The sequence below is a fragment of the Bos taurus genome, chromosome 23 (genome assembly GCF_002263795.3).
Source record: "Bos taurus isolate L1 Dominette 01449 registration number 42190680 breed Hereford chromosome 23, ARS-UCD2.0, whole genome shotgun sequence".
In the NCBI taxonomy this organism is placed as follows: Eukaryota; Metazoa; Chordata; class Mammalia; order Artiodactyla; family Bovidae; genus Bos; species Bos taurus.
This window is the reverse complement of record NC_037350.1, coordinates 19,819,662-19,838,373: the sequence shown is the minus strand read 5'-3', so window position 1 is coordinate 19,838,373 and position 18,712 is coordinate 19,819,662. Positions and strand designations below refer to the sequence as shown.

Here is an 18,712-nt window from a genome sequence, read left to right as displayed (position 1 = left end):
TGTGATGTGAGTACAGGTTTCTTGTTTTCAATGACAGCTTTACGAAAAAAGTGTTAGTTGCTCAGTCATGTCCAACTCTTTGTGACCCAGGAGCCTGCCAGGCTCCTCTGTCTGTGGGATTTTGCAGGCAAGAACTGCTAGCCAGACAACAAGAATCTGATATGGACATTTGGAAGCTCTAGCATATCACAGAGGAATTTTTTTACATTTACATCTCACTTTCCTTTGCTAGCCCAGCTTTTAAAAATCCTAGAATAAACTCAGAAAACATTAAATTATGACAGAGCTGTTCACAAACTACTTCTCATCCATCAATCTTGAAGAACATATGTACATTACCTAAGAAAATGTTTATTAATGCAGGAGATTTCATTGGAAACCTGCTCCAAATGTTTAATTTTGTTATCTTCTTTTCTCCTTGGACTTAAAGACCAAGATGGTATCATTTTTGGAGCTCAGAACTCATTACTTGCCAATCCGCTCATACAGGTAAAAAGACCAGGGTGAAATTTCACATATAGTATCTGACCCATGAGAGATTTCCCAGGAGGCTGGATTTCCTCCACTATTTTCTGCTTTGAATGCTTGAAGTGTGCCTTGTGACACTAACTCAGGAGATTTTGTGTGAAGTCATTCTGTCCTCATTTATTGCTTGGCTTTAGTAGGTGGAAAGAGATACCTCTTATGGCTGCATATTATTTACGAGCTTGGAGATAGGTCCTATCTGGCACTTCTCATTTTATTAAGTCTTTCACTATCTCACTCCAGTGTAGCACAGTTAATCTGCTTTGTTTATTCTCTACATTTTTCATTCGGACACGTTCTTTTCTCTGAGTGTTCCTTTAGAGAATTATTCAGGCATTTGGATAACCTTTTTTCCTCTTTAGAAAATGAGATAAAGGTATTCAAGCCAGGTCAACTTCTCTCCAGAGAACACAATCCAGAAATTTAGAATTATTATGCAGGATTTATAAAGAAAGGTATTTCTAGATCAAAGTTGATTTTTATCTTTTATTATCTACCCATTGTCATCTTATTTGTCAATATCTCTACCTTTTACTTATTATAAATTAGGTCATGTCCTTTATTCTTTGTAAAAGACCATCATAATTATGAATCAGTCTTCATTGTATATTCCAGTAATAGAGAAATTGATACTCTTTTTAATATATGAAAGAAATATTTCTGAAGATAAATAGGATATTGTTTTTTCAGAAGAGAATCTTATGTGGTTGTCTTGGAATAGTTGCATGAATCTTTTCTTTAAATGATATCATGGGATTTGGTATATTTTTATATGTGTGTGTATAAATAGAAGAAGTGGTGGGATCAATCTTTTGATTCTTCACTCTATCTTCTATCTGTCTTAATAACCTGTTCTAAGCACCACTGCCGTCCTTGGCATCTTTCTCAATTCATTGTTATTGCTGCTTCGTTCATTCCTGGTCTGTAGTTATGAACATCCAACTGAAGCTGCTGATTAGCATCTACCTCTGAAAGGTTTTATAATTTTTCAGTGGGTGTCAAGCAGAGTGCTGTGCACCAGTTAGCAATCCCAGGGGAGGACTCTAAACATTTCTGCCCAATGCATCTTGGTATCAGAGTTGTCGAGGATAACACAGTGCTGTCAGGCACTGGCTACAACAATGTTAAACTCACAAAGAGCAGAAAGAGAGCGAGATCAGCTTCAGCAGTGGGTGTGGGTCCCCTGTGGCCAGCGTGTCTCTCCCTGGAGCTAATGAAGAGGAGTTGGCCTCTGCAAACCCCTCTCACACCGCAGTGAAAGGAGCCCTGTCCTCGTCCCTCTCGGGGCAGATGTAACGGGGGGTTGGACAGGTGCCTCATCCTGCCCTTGCATTAAGCAGAGACAAAAGAGTGTTTGCTGCCCCTGAAACAAGGAAAGGTATTCCCACACAAGGTGACGAGCCTGGCACAGGCTGTGTGGGCTCTTTGTGTCTCGTTGAGGAACAGTTCCAGGCTTAAGGCCCACCTTTGTATTGGGGTCGAAAGACTGAGCGTGAGACCACCTTTCCCAGCAATAGGAATCTGTGTTTTTGATAATAAGAATTTATCCTAAATCCTTCAAATGCCAAAAAGTCACATCCACTGGAAAAGTTAGAAGAACCAGACCTGGGAGTTCAGGAATGACTGAGGTGTCTGGAATAAGGTGGTGGCTGGAGGGGGAGAATTGAAGGAGCTGTGACTTTCCAGGCTCCGGCTACAATCCCTAAAGCCCTAATGCCCATTTTCATCATCCGTGGGCAATCTCTAGGCTTTTTGTTTGCTTTTTCCAGTCTATATCCACCACAAACAGCTTAAGCTGTTTTTAAGCCTCCCTTTCCACTTTACTTCTGTTGTTCCTATTAATTTAACTGGTATTTTTCTTATATAAAGCTCTTGGTTTGGGGTAGGACCCTTAGAGAGGAAACTATTAATAACATTAAAAATACATATATATGTATATTTACAAAACAACTTAAATAAAGAAAAACATATTATGTTCCTTTATGGGAAGGTTTAATATCATGAAAATGCCAACACTTTTCAAATTAATCTATATTTAATTAATTATAAAAAGAATTCCAGTGGTTTGGAAGGGGAGGAAATTAATGAAGTGACTTAAATATTTTTTGAAGAAGAAATGCGATTAGAAAGACTATTAGAAGCATGAATTAGTAAGGCCATATTTTCCCAGCCAGATTTTAAAACGTATTAGAAAGCTGTTGTAATAAGAGTATACAACTGCCACAGGACAAATAATTGACCATCATAGCCCTTGTTCGCTAACCTTTTGCCGCAATAAAGAGCAAATTCAGATTCTTTTCTTCCAAAGCTAAAAAAATATTATTAGAAAAGAGTCATTTTTCTATTTTGTTTTACATTCTCGAGGTCAAAGTTTCTAAAACTATCAGCATTTGCAGTGAGTTAATATTCTACAGACCTGCAGTCATTAGAGAGACTATATTTATAGTCTGTTTATAGGGAAGAGCAGTGAACTAAAAAGCATGTAACTCTACAGCCTAGCCTAGACTTTATCATCTTTCATCTACTCTCATCTGTTTTCCTTTTGATTTTTTAAGATAAATTTAACTTGTATCTTTCTCACAGAATTTTGTCTCACAGAACATGTATAATAATGGGCATGTACAGTCCATTCTAAAGGAGATCAGTCCTGGGTGTCCTTTGGAAGGACTGATGCTGTAGCTGAAACTCCAATACTTTGGCCACCTCATGCGAAGAGTTGACTCATTGGAAAAGACTCTGATGCTGGGAGGGATTGGGGGCAGGAGGAGAAGGGGACGACAGAGGATGAGATGGCTGGATGGCCTCACCAACTCGATGGACATGAGTTTGGGTGAACTCCGGGAGGTGATGGACAGGGAGGCCTGGCGGACTGCAATTCATGGGGTCGCAAAGAGTCGGACATGACTGAGCGACTGAACTGAACAGTAATGAACATGCACAATAGTAAAGGAAGGAAGCTAGTATTTTATAAGGAATAAAACCCAAAGAGTACCTTTTTTCCCCTCTATTGAACAAATATTTAGCGGTTCCAGTTCAAGAAGGCAGAGTAGGAAGACCCTGAGCTCAGCTCCTCCTGTGGACACACCAAGACGACAACTACATGCGGAACGATTTATCTGGGAATGAACTGAAGACTAGCACAGCAGATTTTCTGCACCTTGGAATGTAAACAGAATGCCGTGTCAAGGTGGGCAGGAGGGTCAAAGATGCAGTCTAGACAGAAACCGTACCCAGACTGCGTGACCCACTAGTGGGAGAAAGATCACAACTGTGGAGGTGCCCCTATGGAGTGAGGGCTCCAAGTCCCACCTGGGGATCCCCTTCGTACCTACACAAGGAAGATGAGCCCGCATAACATTTGGCTTTGAAGACCAGTGGGGTTTACACTTGGAAGAGCTGGAGGGCTGTGGAAAACTGAGACTCTGCTCTTGAAAGGTTCACATGTAAACTCACTTGCTCTGAGTACAAGCACAGAGGCGGGAAAATGTGAAGGGCGCCTGGGTCATACCCTGAAGGAGGCTCACTGGTCATTTTGGGAGTGATGCTGGAGGGGTAGGGAGCTGGGACACCTTCTCCAGGGATGAGGGCATTGGCAGGTGCCATTGAAGGTACCTCTCCTTCACCTAGCTGGCCCAGGACTGGCAAGCAACATTTCTGTCACTCTCCATCAACTAGCTAACACCGTGTGCACCACCCCAGATTCTCCTGAGGACCCACCCTGCTCGACTACCCACTTAGTTGGTCCCTTCAAAGTGGCCCCTGCCCCACCTGGCATGTGACCTAGCTGGCACGGGCAACTGTACAGAGTGGTCCACCTCTGGGGAGGTGGAGCATACCATGAGCCCATAGCAGTCAATAGAGCCACACAGCCCCAACCAGGGCACAACTGTGATCCAAACACAGCAGGAGGATGCACACAGCACACACAGGGGACACCCCAGAGCACCTGGCTCTGGTGACCAGGAGGAATTGCCCCACGGGACACCTGCTACATACGCCTACTCTTTCAAGAACAGGAGCTGTAGCTGATCTACCTAATGCATACAAACAGACACACAGGCAAAATGAAAAGAGAAAGGAATTCTTATAAACCAAAGCCAAAGATAAAAACATCAGAAAAAGAACTAAATGAGATGATAGCAATTTACCTGATAAAGTGTTCAAAATGATAGTCATCAGAATGGTCACCACAGTTAGGAGAGGAAGGGATGGACTCAATGAGACATGCAAAGACTATATAAAAAAAGACCCATTCAGAACTGAAGAATTCAATAACTGAAATAGAAAATACAGTAGAGGAAATCAGAAGCAGATTAGTGGATGCAGAAGAACGGATCAGCAATCTGGAAAACAGGTTAGTGGAAATCACCCCATGAGAACAGCAAAAAGAAAAAATGAATAAAAACCGATGAGGGTTAAGATTCCCTGGGACAACTACAAGCATACTAACATTTACATTAGAGAGGCCCCAGAGGAGAAGAGAGAAAGGGATGGAAAACCTGTTTGAAGAAATAATGGCTGAAAACTTCCCTCTCCTGGCAAACGACACAGACAAGTCCAAGAAGCACACAGAGTTCTAAACAAGATGAATCAAAGACACCCACACCAAGACACATTATAATTAAATGTCAAAAGTTAAAGACAGAGAAGAGTATTAAAAGTTTTGCAGTATTTCTTTTTACATTCATAAGAATAAGTGCAGAAAAGGGTTTATTGCTATCCCCTTCTGGGAGACAAGTCACCAAATAAAATCTTTATTTATTTATTTATTTATTTTTAATTTTATTTAATTTTTAAATTTTACATAATTGTATTAGTTTTGCCAAATATCAAAATGAATCCACCACAGGTATACATGTGCATCTCACTAAAATTTTCCAGAAATCTATAACCAGTATGTTCTCACTGCCTATAAATAACCAATGTTATAGGGTCATTGGGTGTATAAAACCTATTGTAAATGCTATTATCTACTTCAGGACATTTTATCCTTTCTTATTCTTTCTGAGATGTTCTAACCTTTTCCAGTGAATGCAGATTTCTTCTGCAAAGGAAACAGCAATTTTATAAATTTAAGAAAAATATTCCTGGAACAGAAGTATAGTTGTTAAAATTCAATATTTGAACATTACGTATCATATTCCATTTTTTTTTTAATTCCTGAAATAAAGGATAGGGCATAAGATACTTGTTTTGTATTACTCTGGAATACTGTAGATTCTTTATTTATTGTTTCTCTTTAGCTTTGTCTCTTCTCTAAAACCTGATTTTTTTTCAGGAGCTTAGAAATATGCCAAGAAACTAGTTTTCTACCTCTGCCACCAATTGATATCATTGCTTCATTACTTTTTAAGATAAGTCACAGAAATGCTGGGTTTTTCCAAAGGTGTTACATTGTTTCCCCAAATAGCAGTATAAAGAAAACACTAACTTTTATTATTTGATATTGCTTTTTAGAGAAATTATTACAAAATTTGGGGAGCAAATTTCATGACCAAATTTGGTAGGCATCATTGCTTAAGGTTATTACATCAGATTCTTTACTTTCTTCAACCTTTATCTCATGTATTTTCTTTAATCCTAGTGTGTTCTGTGAACTTTTGTACCCACTTTAAACAAGCTGTTGAAAGACAACTTCTGTGAAGGAAAACAACCTCACAACACTGAACAGCAGTCAAAACTGGGAATCCGTGCTTTCAAAAGTAAAGAGGTGGTACAACCTCACAACACTGAACAGCAGTCAAAACTGGGAATCCTTGCTTTCAAAAGTAAAGAGGTGGTACAACCTCACAACACTGAACAGCAGTCAAAACTGGGAATCCTTGCTTTCAAAAGTAAAGAGGTGGTACAACCTCACAACACTGAACAGCAGTCAAAACTGGGAATCCTTGCTTTGAAAAGTAAAGAGGTGGTAGAATGTGCAGGGACGCACTCTTTCAATTTCAGTGGGGCTTTGTTTTGTGTTTTAGCTGCTCAGCATTCCGGATCTTAGTTCCCAGACCAGGGATCATCAAACCCAGGCCCCTTGCAGTGGACACGCAAAGTCTTAACCTCTGGATCACCAGGGAAATCCCTCAGTGACATCCCTTATGCTTTGCTTTTCTTCATCTTTCTGTGTGTCTTTCATTTGTGGGGAAGCACGGAGCCTCCTCAGTCGGTTTTCAATCCCACTTTCTGATTCAGTCACCTCAGAATTAGGTCTCAAAAGATCTGAATGACTAAGCAAATGCCTGTCATTCTCCCTTTTTCTCAAAACATGTGTTATTTTCCCCAAATTATTAGTTAAATCTTGATGTAATGGTCCTTCAGGACTATAGGAACAGAATTTTTCTATTTTATGTATTTATTTATTGAGAGAGTGAGCATGCGTGTGTGTGTAAGGGGGAAGGAGCCTGAAATATGAAGGAGACAGAGGAGTCATCTCTCAGAGAAGGACCTGCTTTAGTGATTCCATTTGATTCATATTCCTTTTTTAAGTCTAAGAAATCGTATATTTTATAATTAATTTTGGAGTTTAATTTCCTTTCTCTCTGCTTGGCTACATGCTACTCATCCTTCCAGGCCTAGCTGAAATTTTAGCCCTAGGCAAGAAGGGATGAACGCCACTGACACTCAAATTCACTCTTAAGAAACTTATGTTGTAGTTATTTGTAACCAGATATTATTTTGTGTCCTTGTGTTCAAACTTGTTTAATACAATGACGGTGTCTTTCTCATTCGTTTCTCGTCTCAGGGAGGTGATGGGACACGGTGAACAAGTATAAGGGCTTTCAGTGTAGACAGACATGGGTTTGAAGGCTGTCCTGTCACTTTCAAGCTTCTCCTTGAACACATGATCACTTCATAGATGGCAGATCGTGATGAAGAGTAAATGAAGCGGTCCAACATGTTGGTGGCATTAGATAGTCAAAAATTAGTATGATTCTCTTCCTATCTCTTACAGCACCTATATTTGGGCTCGAAGTAACAGATACAAAGCACATTTATACTGAGTGAATAAATGGTTGAAGTAATAGCATTTTAATCTATTCTACATCCTTAGCAAATAAAAATCACAGTTACTGCATTCTAACATGCTTGTCATCATGTGTGCAGAATCCTAAAACTATACATAACAGTTTAGAAATGTTCTTCGCTATCTCTGAACTCAAGAATTATCCTTTCTTTTATTTGGTTTCCAATATCCTGTTATTGGTTTGACTTCTATTGCATTTGTGCCGAGAACAAAACAGATGTCTTCTACATTTTACCCCAAATCGCCCATGGTTTCTTGCCTGGCAGTCTTTTATTCTGGTCCCGGTCTCCATTAGGTACTAGCCCTTCTGATGATTACCTTGGCTTTCTTCCAAGTGGAGCCTTCTAATTTTAGAGTCAAAACACTGGAAGAACAAACCACAGATGTGCATTGAAATATGCACAGTATGGGTACAGAGCTATTTCTAAGAGTTATAATAAGAAACATCTTTAACCTGAAGATGTTGTTTGGAAACAGCATCTCTCCCTTTCTTTTTCTTTGTCTAGTCTGGGAATCCTACCTTATTTTTCCTACCTCACACTGGGATTTGAGAAACTAAAAATATCTTATTAAAACATTTATTTTCCAAGTGTAGTCTGCATCTCTCCTACAATGGCAGGTCATAATAGATTTTAAATATTATTTTCAATTCAGAGCAAGCTTTTGTTTATTATATAATACAAAACATTTTTTGCACTTTATAATTCAATTAGTCTCCTAAGAATATTTCAGAAGAAAAAAAGAAAACAAAACTTTTCTCCAAAAGAAAGTCAGAAACTTCACTATTACTGGAGTCCAAACTTTTTCAAGGCCAGAATTATGCCTGTCTCAAAGTAGGTAAGTCATTTTGGAGTCACACAGATCTGATTTTAAACACAAATTCTGACCCTTGGCAGTCATTTATTCTTGATTAAGTAGAGAAATCTTTATTTTCTATATCCTATACCTGCAGTAAAATAAAACACAGAAAATACTAGAAGGATTGTTTAGTGAATTTATCTAATGTAGATGCTCTAGATACATTTTTCAAGAGAAAACTCTTATTTTAAGTAAGATTTAGAATCTGAACTGCAGATTGCATGCTAAGTCGCCTCAGTCATGTCTGACTCTGTGTGACCCTATGGACTGTAGCCTGCCAGGCTCCTCTGTCCATGGGAATTCTCCAGGCCAGAACACTGGAGTAGGTTGCTCTCCTCCAGGCGATCTTCCCCACCTAGGGATCAAACCTGCATCTCTTATGTCTCCTGCATTGGCAGGCAGGTTCTAAATAGATTTTTAAAGAGAAATGTCATATTTTAAGTAAGATTTAGAATCTGAATCGTAGATTATCACTGATCTATTTGTAATGTCCATTTGGCAAGGGCCCTTCTTGCTGGGGTCACCTTGGTTTCCAAGATAAAGGTGAAATTGTTCTGAATCTCCTCCAAGGATTCTAGGAATCTCTGGAAGAAGTGGGGAGGTGGCCAGAAGTCGAGGCCTGTGCCTCTCAGAGCTTCTCTTGATTTTCAGTCTCTCATTTCCTAATTTCTCCCCTTCCACTGTCTTTTCCTTTCTGGATGTTCTGCCTCTTTTCTGAATCTCACTGCCTCCTGGACACACCAGGTCTTTATTTCCTCAAGTGTTAACTTATGGTATGTGTTATCTGACTTTATTAAAATATTGAAAATATGGGACAAGGAAAGGGAACAATGTTGCACAGTAGTCAGAGCAGCTTAAAAGCGAGCGTATGACGTAAAGTTGAATTTTCTGTTCTTGAAAGTTTCGTCCGGCATTTCTCCCATGGTGAGTCTTCTCCTTGTGCTTGTGCTTATGCCCACTCAGTTGTGTCCGACTCTTTGCAGCCTCATGGACTGTAGCCCACCAGGCAACTCTGTCCGTGGATTTCTGAGGCAAGAATCCTGGAGCGCGCTGCTACTTCCTACTCCAGGGGAATCTTCCTGACCTAGGGATCAAACCTGTGTCTCTAGAGTGTTCCTTAGCCTTCTACTAGGTTGCTGGTCACCTGCCAGGTAGCTGGGTCCCCTCTTGTCTTGAATCCCCTCCAGCCCTGTCTCACTTTCTCGAGACCCCAGCAGCCCCAGTTCCCTTGGGCTCCTTTGGCACAGTCATCGATACTCCCTTTGTGTCGTGTTTCCACCACAGGGCTAATATTTATTAGCCATATTTATTAGACGACTACATCAGTCTTCTAATATAGGCCATTAGGCAGTGCTTTTCTTTTCCCTTTGTCTTTCTTTTTTTCTTTTTTTGAACTCAAGGAGGCTGGCGGGCTACGGTCCATAGTGTCACAAAGAGTCAGACAGGACTGAAGCAACAGAGCGCACACACGTGCACATTCTGAAAGAATCTCAGATCCCCTCTTACATTTTTAAGTTGATGTTCTCAAGTTTGTTATCCTGCATTTCAATACCCTCCCTGCTTTTAACTATCTTCGAATATCTTACATCTCACAGAATGGTTTCCTTGTCCGCATGGAAACCAATTATCCGTGCTCCTCTCTTACGGCCTGGACTGAGTGCATGGCAGGAATACCTTCATGGTTGTAACCCTGGTGGAGCCCGACTCAACTCCTGGGGCTTGCTCAGTGCTCAAAAATCTGTCAAGTTTAGTGGAGTGTATAGAGGCCCCTATGGGGATTAATAGAATCAGGGCTCAAACAAAAACCCTGGTTCCCAGACTCTGCTAAGCAAAAACATTTGCTTCTGACTCCTTGGGAATTCCACATGTACTGACTGAGAAGGTTTCCCAGGCAGCACTCACCCAGCCCTCTCCCGCAGGATGGGCTGACTGTAGAACAAGCCGTATCTAGAGTCAGACAGATGCGTCTGGAGACCCGCATTCCACTCCCAGGCACTGGTTCCCAATACAGTTGGGAGGCAAATGTGAAAGTTGACTTATTCAAACTTACCATGTTGTTGAATTTATTCAGCATACACTGTCAAAATGGAATGCTGAGTTGTTTCAAGTAATTTTCAGAGTGTAAACATTTTACTTAAAACACCATTAATTAAATTGTCTCATTTGATCAAAGGCCCTGGCCATATGTCGGTCCATAAAAAGGCCAACTCAGGTGCCTTCAACCTAAATATTAGTTCAGGTATACAACTTCCAGTAGGAATGTTTGATGCAGCTATGTGTGGGAAGCTCATAATTCCAGATGAAACACACATGTGCCATCGCCCCTTTCTTAATATTCTTTTTGCACCCTCTGAAATGTATGATTAAATGATTAAAAAACAAAAGCAAAAACAGAAACAGTTCAGCAAGGAAGAGATAAGAGAAGAAAGTCAGGTGGCGTCTCACATCTCTTACTTTGTACTTTCTTTACAATTTTATTTGTTTGGCTGTGTCTGCTCTTAGTTGTGGCATACGGGATCTTTAGTTGTTACTTGCAGGAATCTTAGTTACGGCATGCGAGCTCTTTAGTTTTGGCATGTGGGATCTAGTTCCCTGATCAAGGATCAAGGCTGGTCCCCTGCATTGGGGGTGCACAGTCTTAGCCATTGTACCACTAGGGAAGTAAGACCCTTACTTTGTACTTTTGATGCCTGTCTTTTATTGCTCTTTCCCTAAGTGAAATGAGAATTTGGACAAGAAATAATGAAATGAATAAACTTGAACTCTTTTCTGACAGGAACTATATTAGACATTTGGTAGCCATAGGACTGGTAAGAACCAAGGTTGGATACCAATCCATTACACTACAGTAATCATCACTGGTTTAGTTTTTTATACCACATTTTATCTTGGTAAGAATAAAATGATAAAAAGAGATAATAAATGGCCAAACTTGATATGCAAAGGTAATAGTAATATTGACACTTGATGTCAGAGGCAGTTCTTAAACTACGTTGATGACCTGACATAAAATCACTTTCTGGCCTCTTTAAATCCTTTTTTTTTAATTCTCTTTGCAGGTAAAGATAAGATTAAAGTGTCTGAGGACGACTTGAAGAAACTCCCTCTAATTAAATGGTGTATTTTGGAAACCATTCGTTTAAGAGCCCCTGGTGTCATCGCTCGAAAAGTGCTGAAGCCAGTTAAAATTTTGGTGAGCTTTGATTTTGTTTTAAAATAATGAACCTTCTAGAAAAAAAGTGGATACTTTATCCATTTGTTTGTTAGATACTTTCTCAATTTCCATTAAATACTGAGTGACACAGAAACAGGTTACTAGTAAAAGTTGTGCAGCAACATTTTGTTAATATGGGTATTTATCTGTTGGCAAATATTTCAGCTAAAACACAACCCTTTTGTAATCACTTTGGCTATGTGGTTCTGTATCAGAATTAGTATAATCCTATTTCAACAAGCAGGGAGGTTGGAAAATCTCTTCTTTGTTGTACCAACCTATTCCTCAGCTGGATAGGTTGGGGAATTGAGGGCATGAGGAAGGTCCTTTAGGATAACTGGAAGACTTCAGGCCCCAGATCACAGTTGCAGGTACACACAGCAGGAACGCCACGGGTAGCTGCAACTGATGTTAGGAATTAAAAACGGAGTGAGGTCTTTTCTATGGGCCAAGCAGAATTTTCTCAAGTGCACCAGAAAAGGTATGTACATATGGCAGATGTTTAGTTCCATATACAGTGAACCAACCAGGCAGAACAAAATAATCTTTTTTAGATGATTGACTTGGGGCCTGAATTATCCAGATAGGTTGTATTTAGTCAGCCCTCCATTTATATTAGCTTTGTTTATACACAGCTTGAGAGTGCCTGGATTTAAATGAAGAAAATTTTGTGGTAGTAGAACACAAAAGAGACAAAAAATCCAAATTTTATACAAGTTGCTACTTGCTAAATACAAAGGAAATGTAGTTTTTTTAACTGATCTTATGCAAATTGTAGCATTGAGTTTTAAAGGGATTTTTAACAGTTTTTTCTTTTTAATAATCAAAATATTAATTATATTAGACTATGGATATAAATGAATATATATTTAAATATTTATAAATCTAAATATATATATAATTTGTATAATAAACTTATTTATATAATAAAAAATATACATATTGATTGGAAATAATCAAACAACTTCATGCAGTTAAGTAGAACAATGTGTTTATCACTCTGAATATTACTATTCAATATAATTGTTATTGAATTTTTATTAAGCTTTATTTATATCCTGGCCAGTAGATAAGTAGCTGAATTGCAGAATAGTTAATTGTCTGACAAAGACAAGTGGATGTTTGTTTTTACTGTTATTTTAAGCCTACCGATCCTATACAAATTCTGTTAGATCTATACCTGAATTTTTCTATTTCAGAGTTTAGAGGAGAAAAAGACCATAAAGAGAAGCTAAAAGAAGAAATTAAAAATTGCTTAGAATCTCACAAGTCAGAGATAACCACTGTGAACATTTTGATATTATTGTAATTTTAGAATTTTGTCCTATAGTATGTTCATTAAAATATAAATTGAGGTCACACCAAGCTAATTTTCTCACAACTTACTTTTATTTTATTTAATAATAGATCCAAAATAGTTTTTTTAATCAATAAAAGACATTTATGTCATTTTAAATTACAGCATAATCTTAATATTGAATATATGGACACCAAATAAATTTTTAAATCAGTTCTCTGTTCTTGAATATGTATGTAGCTTCCATTCTTTCACTATTATAAACAGTGTAAAGATGAACATTCCTATAGCTAAATTTTTGTGCACATTACTGATTATCTTCTTAGTATAAATGAACACAACTTGGTTCTTTTAAACATCAAATATTCTCTGAAACAAAGTAGAATATCTTTGCTGAAAATATTAACATGTTCCCAGGAGTTTGGACCATAAAAACATTCATAGATGGGATCACCTATGTCTTGACCCTTTGGACAACTGGTCAAGTTTCCTTGCTATGAGTTCTAGAAGTATTCTCCATTGCTGTTTCCTAATGGAGTCTGAGCAGGATATATATTTTTGCTCTCGTAATTACTTCTGTATATATTTATATATATATATGAATAAGTGAGGATGGACAAACTTTATCTGCTTTCTTTGGTTTGCTCTGTTCCATCGTTCTCTTTATTATGCCACCTTTCCAAAATTCTTAAGCTTCTACTTGTGCTGTCTATTCAAGGTTTCATATTTAGTACCAGGTTAATCTGCAAGAATACCTAGGAAAGAAAGTGAAAGAAAAGAAAGTGAAGTTGCTCAGTCATGTCCGACTCTTTGCGACCCCATGGACTGTAGCCTACCAGGCTCCTCCGTCCATGAAATTTTCCAGGCAAGAGTACTGGAGTGGGGTGCCATTTCCTTCTCCAGGCGATCTTCCTGACCCAGGGATTGAACCCAGGTCTCCTGCATTGCAGGGAGAAGACGCTTTACCTTCTGAGCCACCAGGGAAGCCCCACCTAGGAAAAAACTAACCAAAAAAAGTGTTGGAAAATATGAATAATTAAGGAATATTAGTTATATTCTCAAGGTATTAAAACATGTAACAAAACTACAGTAATTAAAATGGCATGATACTGGTGTCAGACGTGATAGTCAGGTCAATGTAACAGACTAGATAAGTAACAAAGACACAAGCCATGCAGAATATGTAATATTGGATAGATAAATCTTTTTAAGTCCCTGAAGAAGAATGAGATTAATATATGGTTTGGGATGATTGGTTAACAATGGGTATTTTTTTTTTTTAGCTTCTAGAATAACAGTTCTCAAACTTTTTGACCTTTATGGCCCCTTTCTACTTTACAAAATTATTAAGAGCCTCAAAGAGCTTTTGTGTATATGAATTATATCTATCAAGATTTGCTGTACTGGAAAATAAAGCTGAGAAATTATTAAAATGTTTATCTAGTTGTTGTTGTTCAGTCACCAAGTAATTCATTTTAAAACTAAGAAACCTAATACATGTTAAAATAATAATGTGGTTTTATGAAACATGACTATATTTTTCAAAACACATAAAAAATAGAACAGCATCATTTCAAGTGTTTGCAAATATAACTGAATTCCCATATATGTGTCTGCTGTCAATCTGTTGTGATATATTGTTTTCTACTGATGGAAATGAAAAAAATTCAGCTTCCCACAGGCATGTAACCAAAAAAGGAAGGAGTATTTTATTCGCCTTTTTCAGATATCTTTGTGGCTATTCTTTGATTCTACACTAAAACTCAACAGAGATACTTTTTTAAGTTTGTTGCAATCTGAAATTTTATCAATGAATTTTTTTTGTACTTAGTTACATTAAAATACATTGGCCTGTCATGCTTCCCTGGTAGCTCAGTCAGTAAAGATTCCACCTGCAATGCAGGAGACTGCTTACAAGGCAGGAGACCCGAGTTCAATATCTGAGTCGGTAAGATCCCCTGAAGAAGGAAATAGCAACCCACTCTAGTATTCTTGCTTGGAAAATTCCATGGGCACAGAAGCCTGGAGTTCATGGGGTCGTAAGAACTGGACACCACTTAGTGACTGAACCACCTCCACCATCCTATACTTTGAATAAGTCTTTTATTCAAGACTGATTTTTGATGTAGCTGATTCTCTGCAAAGGTCTCCAGACTCCCAGAAGACCTACCCCCACCTTTGAAAGCCACTATTGTGAAGAGAGGGCTTCCCTGATAGCTCAGTTGGTAAAGAATCTGTCTGCAATTCAGGAGATCCCAGTTCGATTCCTGGGTCAGGAAGATTCACTGGAGAAGGGATAGGCTACCCACTCCAGTTTTCTTGGGCTTCCCTGGTGGCTCAGCTGGTAAAGAATCTGCCTGCTATGTGGGAGACCCTGGTTCTATTCCTGGGTTGAGAAGATCCCCTGGAGAAGGGAAAGGCTACCCACTCCAGTATTCTGGCCTGGAGAATTCCGTGGACTGTATAGTCCATGGGCTCACAAAGACTTGGACACAACTGAGCGACTTTCACTTCACATGAATATCATTTTGGAGAGAAGAGGGCTTCTTAGGTTTAGGATTAATCAGTGAAACCACAATGCAGATGAACAGACTGTACCATATCAAAATGTAACATGTCTTATTAAGTATAACCTAAATTAAATGTAAGCCAAAAAATTAAGAATAAATATCAGTATAAGCACAATGCAAATGTTAATGAATCACAGATTAATAAGTAAAGCACTAATATTACATAGATTACTAAGGGTAGGACATGACACAAATTTTATGGAAGAAAATAACTTAAAATGAAAAATACTCAGCTAAGACATAAATTCTTGACCAGCAATAAAAAAAGAACCTATTTAAAATGTCAGGTTAGCAGATAAGAGGGCAATGAAATTGATACTCTCATATATTGCAGTTAGAAACATATCTTGCTACAAAATTTGAGGGAACAATTGAGCAATATGTATGATAGCCTTAGATATTCAGAAGACATAGGACGTGTATATTCTCATGTCTTCTGAACATCTTTGTTAAAAGATTTTATATGAACAGTGCTTTGTGAAAGAAGATACTTGTGATAGCATTATTTGTTATAAAAATAATAGTAGAAAATGATTAGTTAAGCATCCATTGGAAAGAAAATTATTTTATATGAATATATAATATAAAAATAATCCTTAGGCTATAATATCAAGTGAACAAAGTAGGAGTCAAAAATTATTCAATAGGGACAAAAACAATAATATGTGTATACTGGGTTTATTTATGCATTTGTAAATGATACATATCAGCATATATAAACAATGGACTTCCCAGGTGGTCCTAGTGCTAACAAAAGTGCCTGCCAATGCAGGAAATGCGGATTCCATCCCTGGACTGGAAAAATCTCCTGAGGTAGGAAATGGCAACCCACTCCAGGATTCTTGCCTGGAAAATTCTGTGGACAGAGGAGCCTGGCAGGCTACAGACCATGAGGCCACAGAGAGTCAGACACAACTGAGCGACTAAGCACACACACAGATATAAACAATAAACCACATTTAAAAACAACAAAAACCTAAATTGCTGTTATTAGCTAAAAGTACTGGAGGGAAGTCTAGCCAGTTGATAACTGTCTTCTGTTGCCAGAACTCTGGTTGTTTTCTATTTTTTCTATTTTCCTGAATCTTCCCAAGTGTCTAGAGAGCAGTTTTTTATTATACAGAAGAATACACTTTTGTAAAGTTCTTTTTCTTTTTCTTTTTTTTTAAGCAGCTCACACCAGCTAAGCTTCTGGCCCAAGAGCTAGAGAGAAAGAGTGTGCTTTTTTGGGGTCGGGCTCCTCTGATGGATGCTTTGCTTTACAGGACTCTACTCGTCTTGAAGTAGAGTCTGCATTCCTTGCACCACTTTAGGTGTTGACATCCTTCTTGATTTACAGCAGAGACTCCTTCTCTTTGCTCATCAAGAAAGCTCATCTCCGGACTAGCAGATGAGGTTCATCTGACCTCACGGCATCCCTATGGGGTGGGCTGGTCAAGATCACTTCGGCTTACCTGACAGGTGCAATTATTGCAACACAGAGAAGTTGTGACTTCCACTTCCTCATGGTCTGTGCCCAGTCCTCTGACTGTTTCATCTCTCTCTTGATCTTTTTCTTCATCTGCCACGTTGCAAGGACAGGACCATTTGGACCAGACATCATGATGTCCATTTGCTCAGACGGTTCCTTTGATACACCCGTTTCTCACATCCTCCTCACTCCCTCATCTGCCTACCATTTGCTGCAGCAACAGGAACTTCTTTCTAGTCTCCTCCCTGTTGCTAGTACGACTGCTGTTCCTGAGGCCCTTCTGAAGTCTTCCTCTACCGGCTTGCTTTGTGGGCTGCAGCAGTCAGTGTCTACACGTCACGATGCTAGGTCAGCAGCCACTGAAGGGAGCTATGAGGGTGGGGAGGGGAAGGTGGCGGCTGCCCGGACTGGACACCTGGCCCAGGGCGGCCCCTAAACATATCAGGGCCCTCCCCAGCTGACTTCAGAACCAGTTGTGATGCTTCTAGCCTCAGTTCCAACAGAGGTGGAGTGAACACACAGAAGTGGGATCTCATAGGTCTCTTTCCACTTTAAAGATGTTAAGAGGACAGAAGCAAATGCCTGCATCTCTCCTCATTTTGATCTAACTCTCTAGCAATCCTGGTACCGAAACCACCAGACTCAAGTACTACTCAGCTCCCATGGGAACCAACAGGGGTCTCTTGGGTTAAACAGTGACGGCCCCCTCCCCTCCCCTGTCCACTCCCTGCTTCCATAAAAAGAGATGTTTTCACCTGTAAGATGCTGCTATTCTAAATACGTAGATTTCAAGTAAGTGTTTTGCAAATACCTTGAGAAGACTTCAAAACTCTGCAGGATTAAACAGGTGTGGCTTCTGCCACTTGGCACGGGGAGTTACTAGTAAAATATCTTCACCTCAGTAGAGGTGATGGCTCTCTAGCCATCTCACACCGTGCAGGAGCTCTTTGTCCTCTGGCTCCTGAAGAAGGTGATATAAAGATGATTATTTTTATAATTTTATTATTTATTTATTTTTGGCTGCGCGGGGTCTTCATCGCTGTGTGCAGGCTTTCTCTAGTTGCAGTGCATTGGCTTCTCATTGTGTAGCGGCTCTTGTCGTGGAGCACGGGTGAGTAGCTGTGGCACACGGGCTTAGTTGTCCCACAGCACATGGGATCTTGGATCAGGGATCAAACCTGTGTCTCCTGCATTGGCAGGCAGATTCTTTATCACAGCACCACCAGGGAAGTCGTATAAAGATGATTTTGTGAAACAGTGTTTAGTTCTCAGGCTACAGTCCAAAGAGTCGCAAAGAGTCAGCCACGACTGAGTAACTAAGCGTGCACATGTTATATATCAAAAAACCTATTATAAGGTGAATGGAGAAGGATAATGCAGACTCTGCTGCTTCAGGAAACATAATGTTTATCATCAGTTTCACAACCACCAGCACCTCAAACGTGAAACAAACCCAATAAGCACACAGCGCATGCTTTGTCCTGTGTCTTCCTAATCAGTTGTCTTCGACTTCTTTCTGCCCTACCTGCTGCTGCTGCTGGAGTCAGAGAATTCCCTGCCCCTTCCCTTACACTGTCATCAGCACTCCCAATGACAGGATACCCACTGCCCCTGTTCTCAGTGCTAATATGGCCAGTGTCTGTCTCAGAGTTAGTCTTTTCTGCTCAGAATCCACTGAGTATCCTCAGAATCATCAAGCCCACATGCTGCAAACCCCAATGTGTGCACACATGCTAAGTCACTGCATTCATGTCTAACTCTT

The 18,712-nt window shown here is 39.3% G+C and overlaps 1 protein-coding gene across 1 annotated transcript in view; it reads left to right on the top strand.

Annotated features, from left to right (window-relative positions):
* The window catches only part of CYP39A1 (cytochrome P450 family 39 subfamily A member 1), an 83,727-nt gene that overhangs the window by 39,945 nt on the left and 25,070 nt on the right, over positions 1-18,712 (top strand). The window contains exon 8 of the mRNA NM_001098938.1: positions 11,458-11,591. Within this exon, the coding sequence (NP_001092408.1) occupies positions 11,458-11,591 (134 nt within the window). The remainder of the gene's footprint in view (positions 1-11,457; positions 11,592-18,712) is intronic.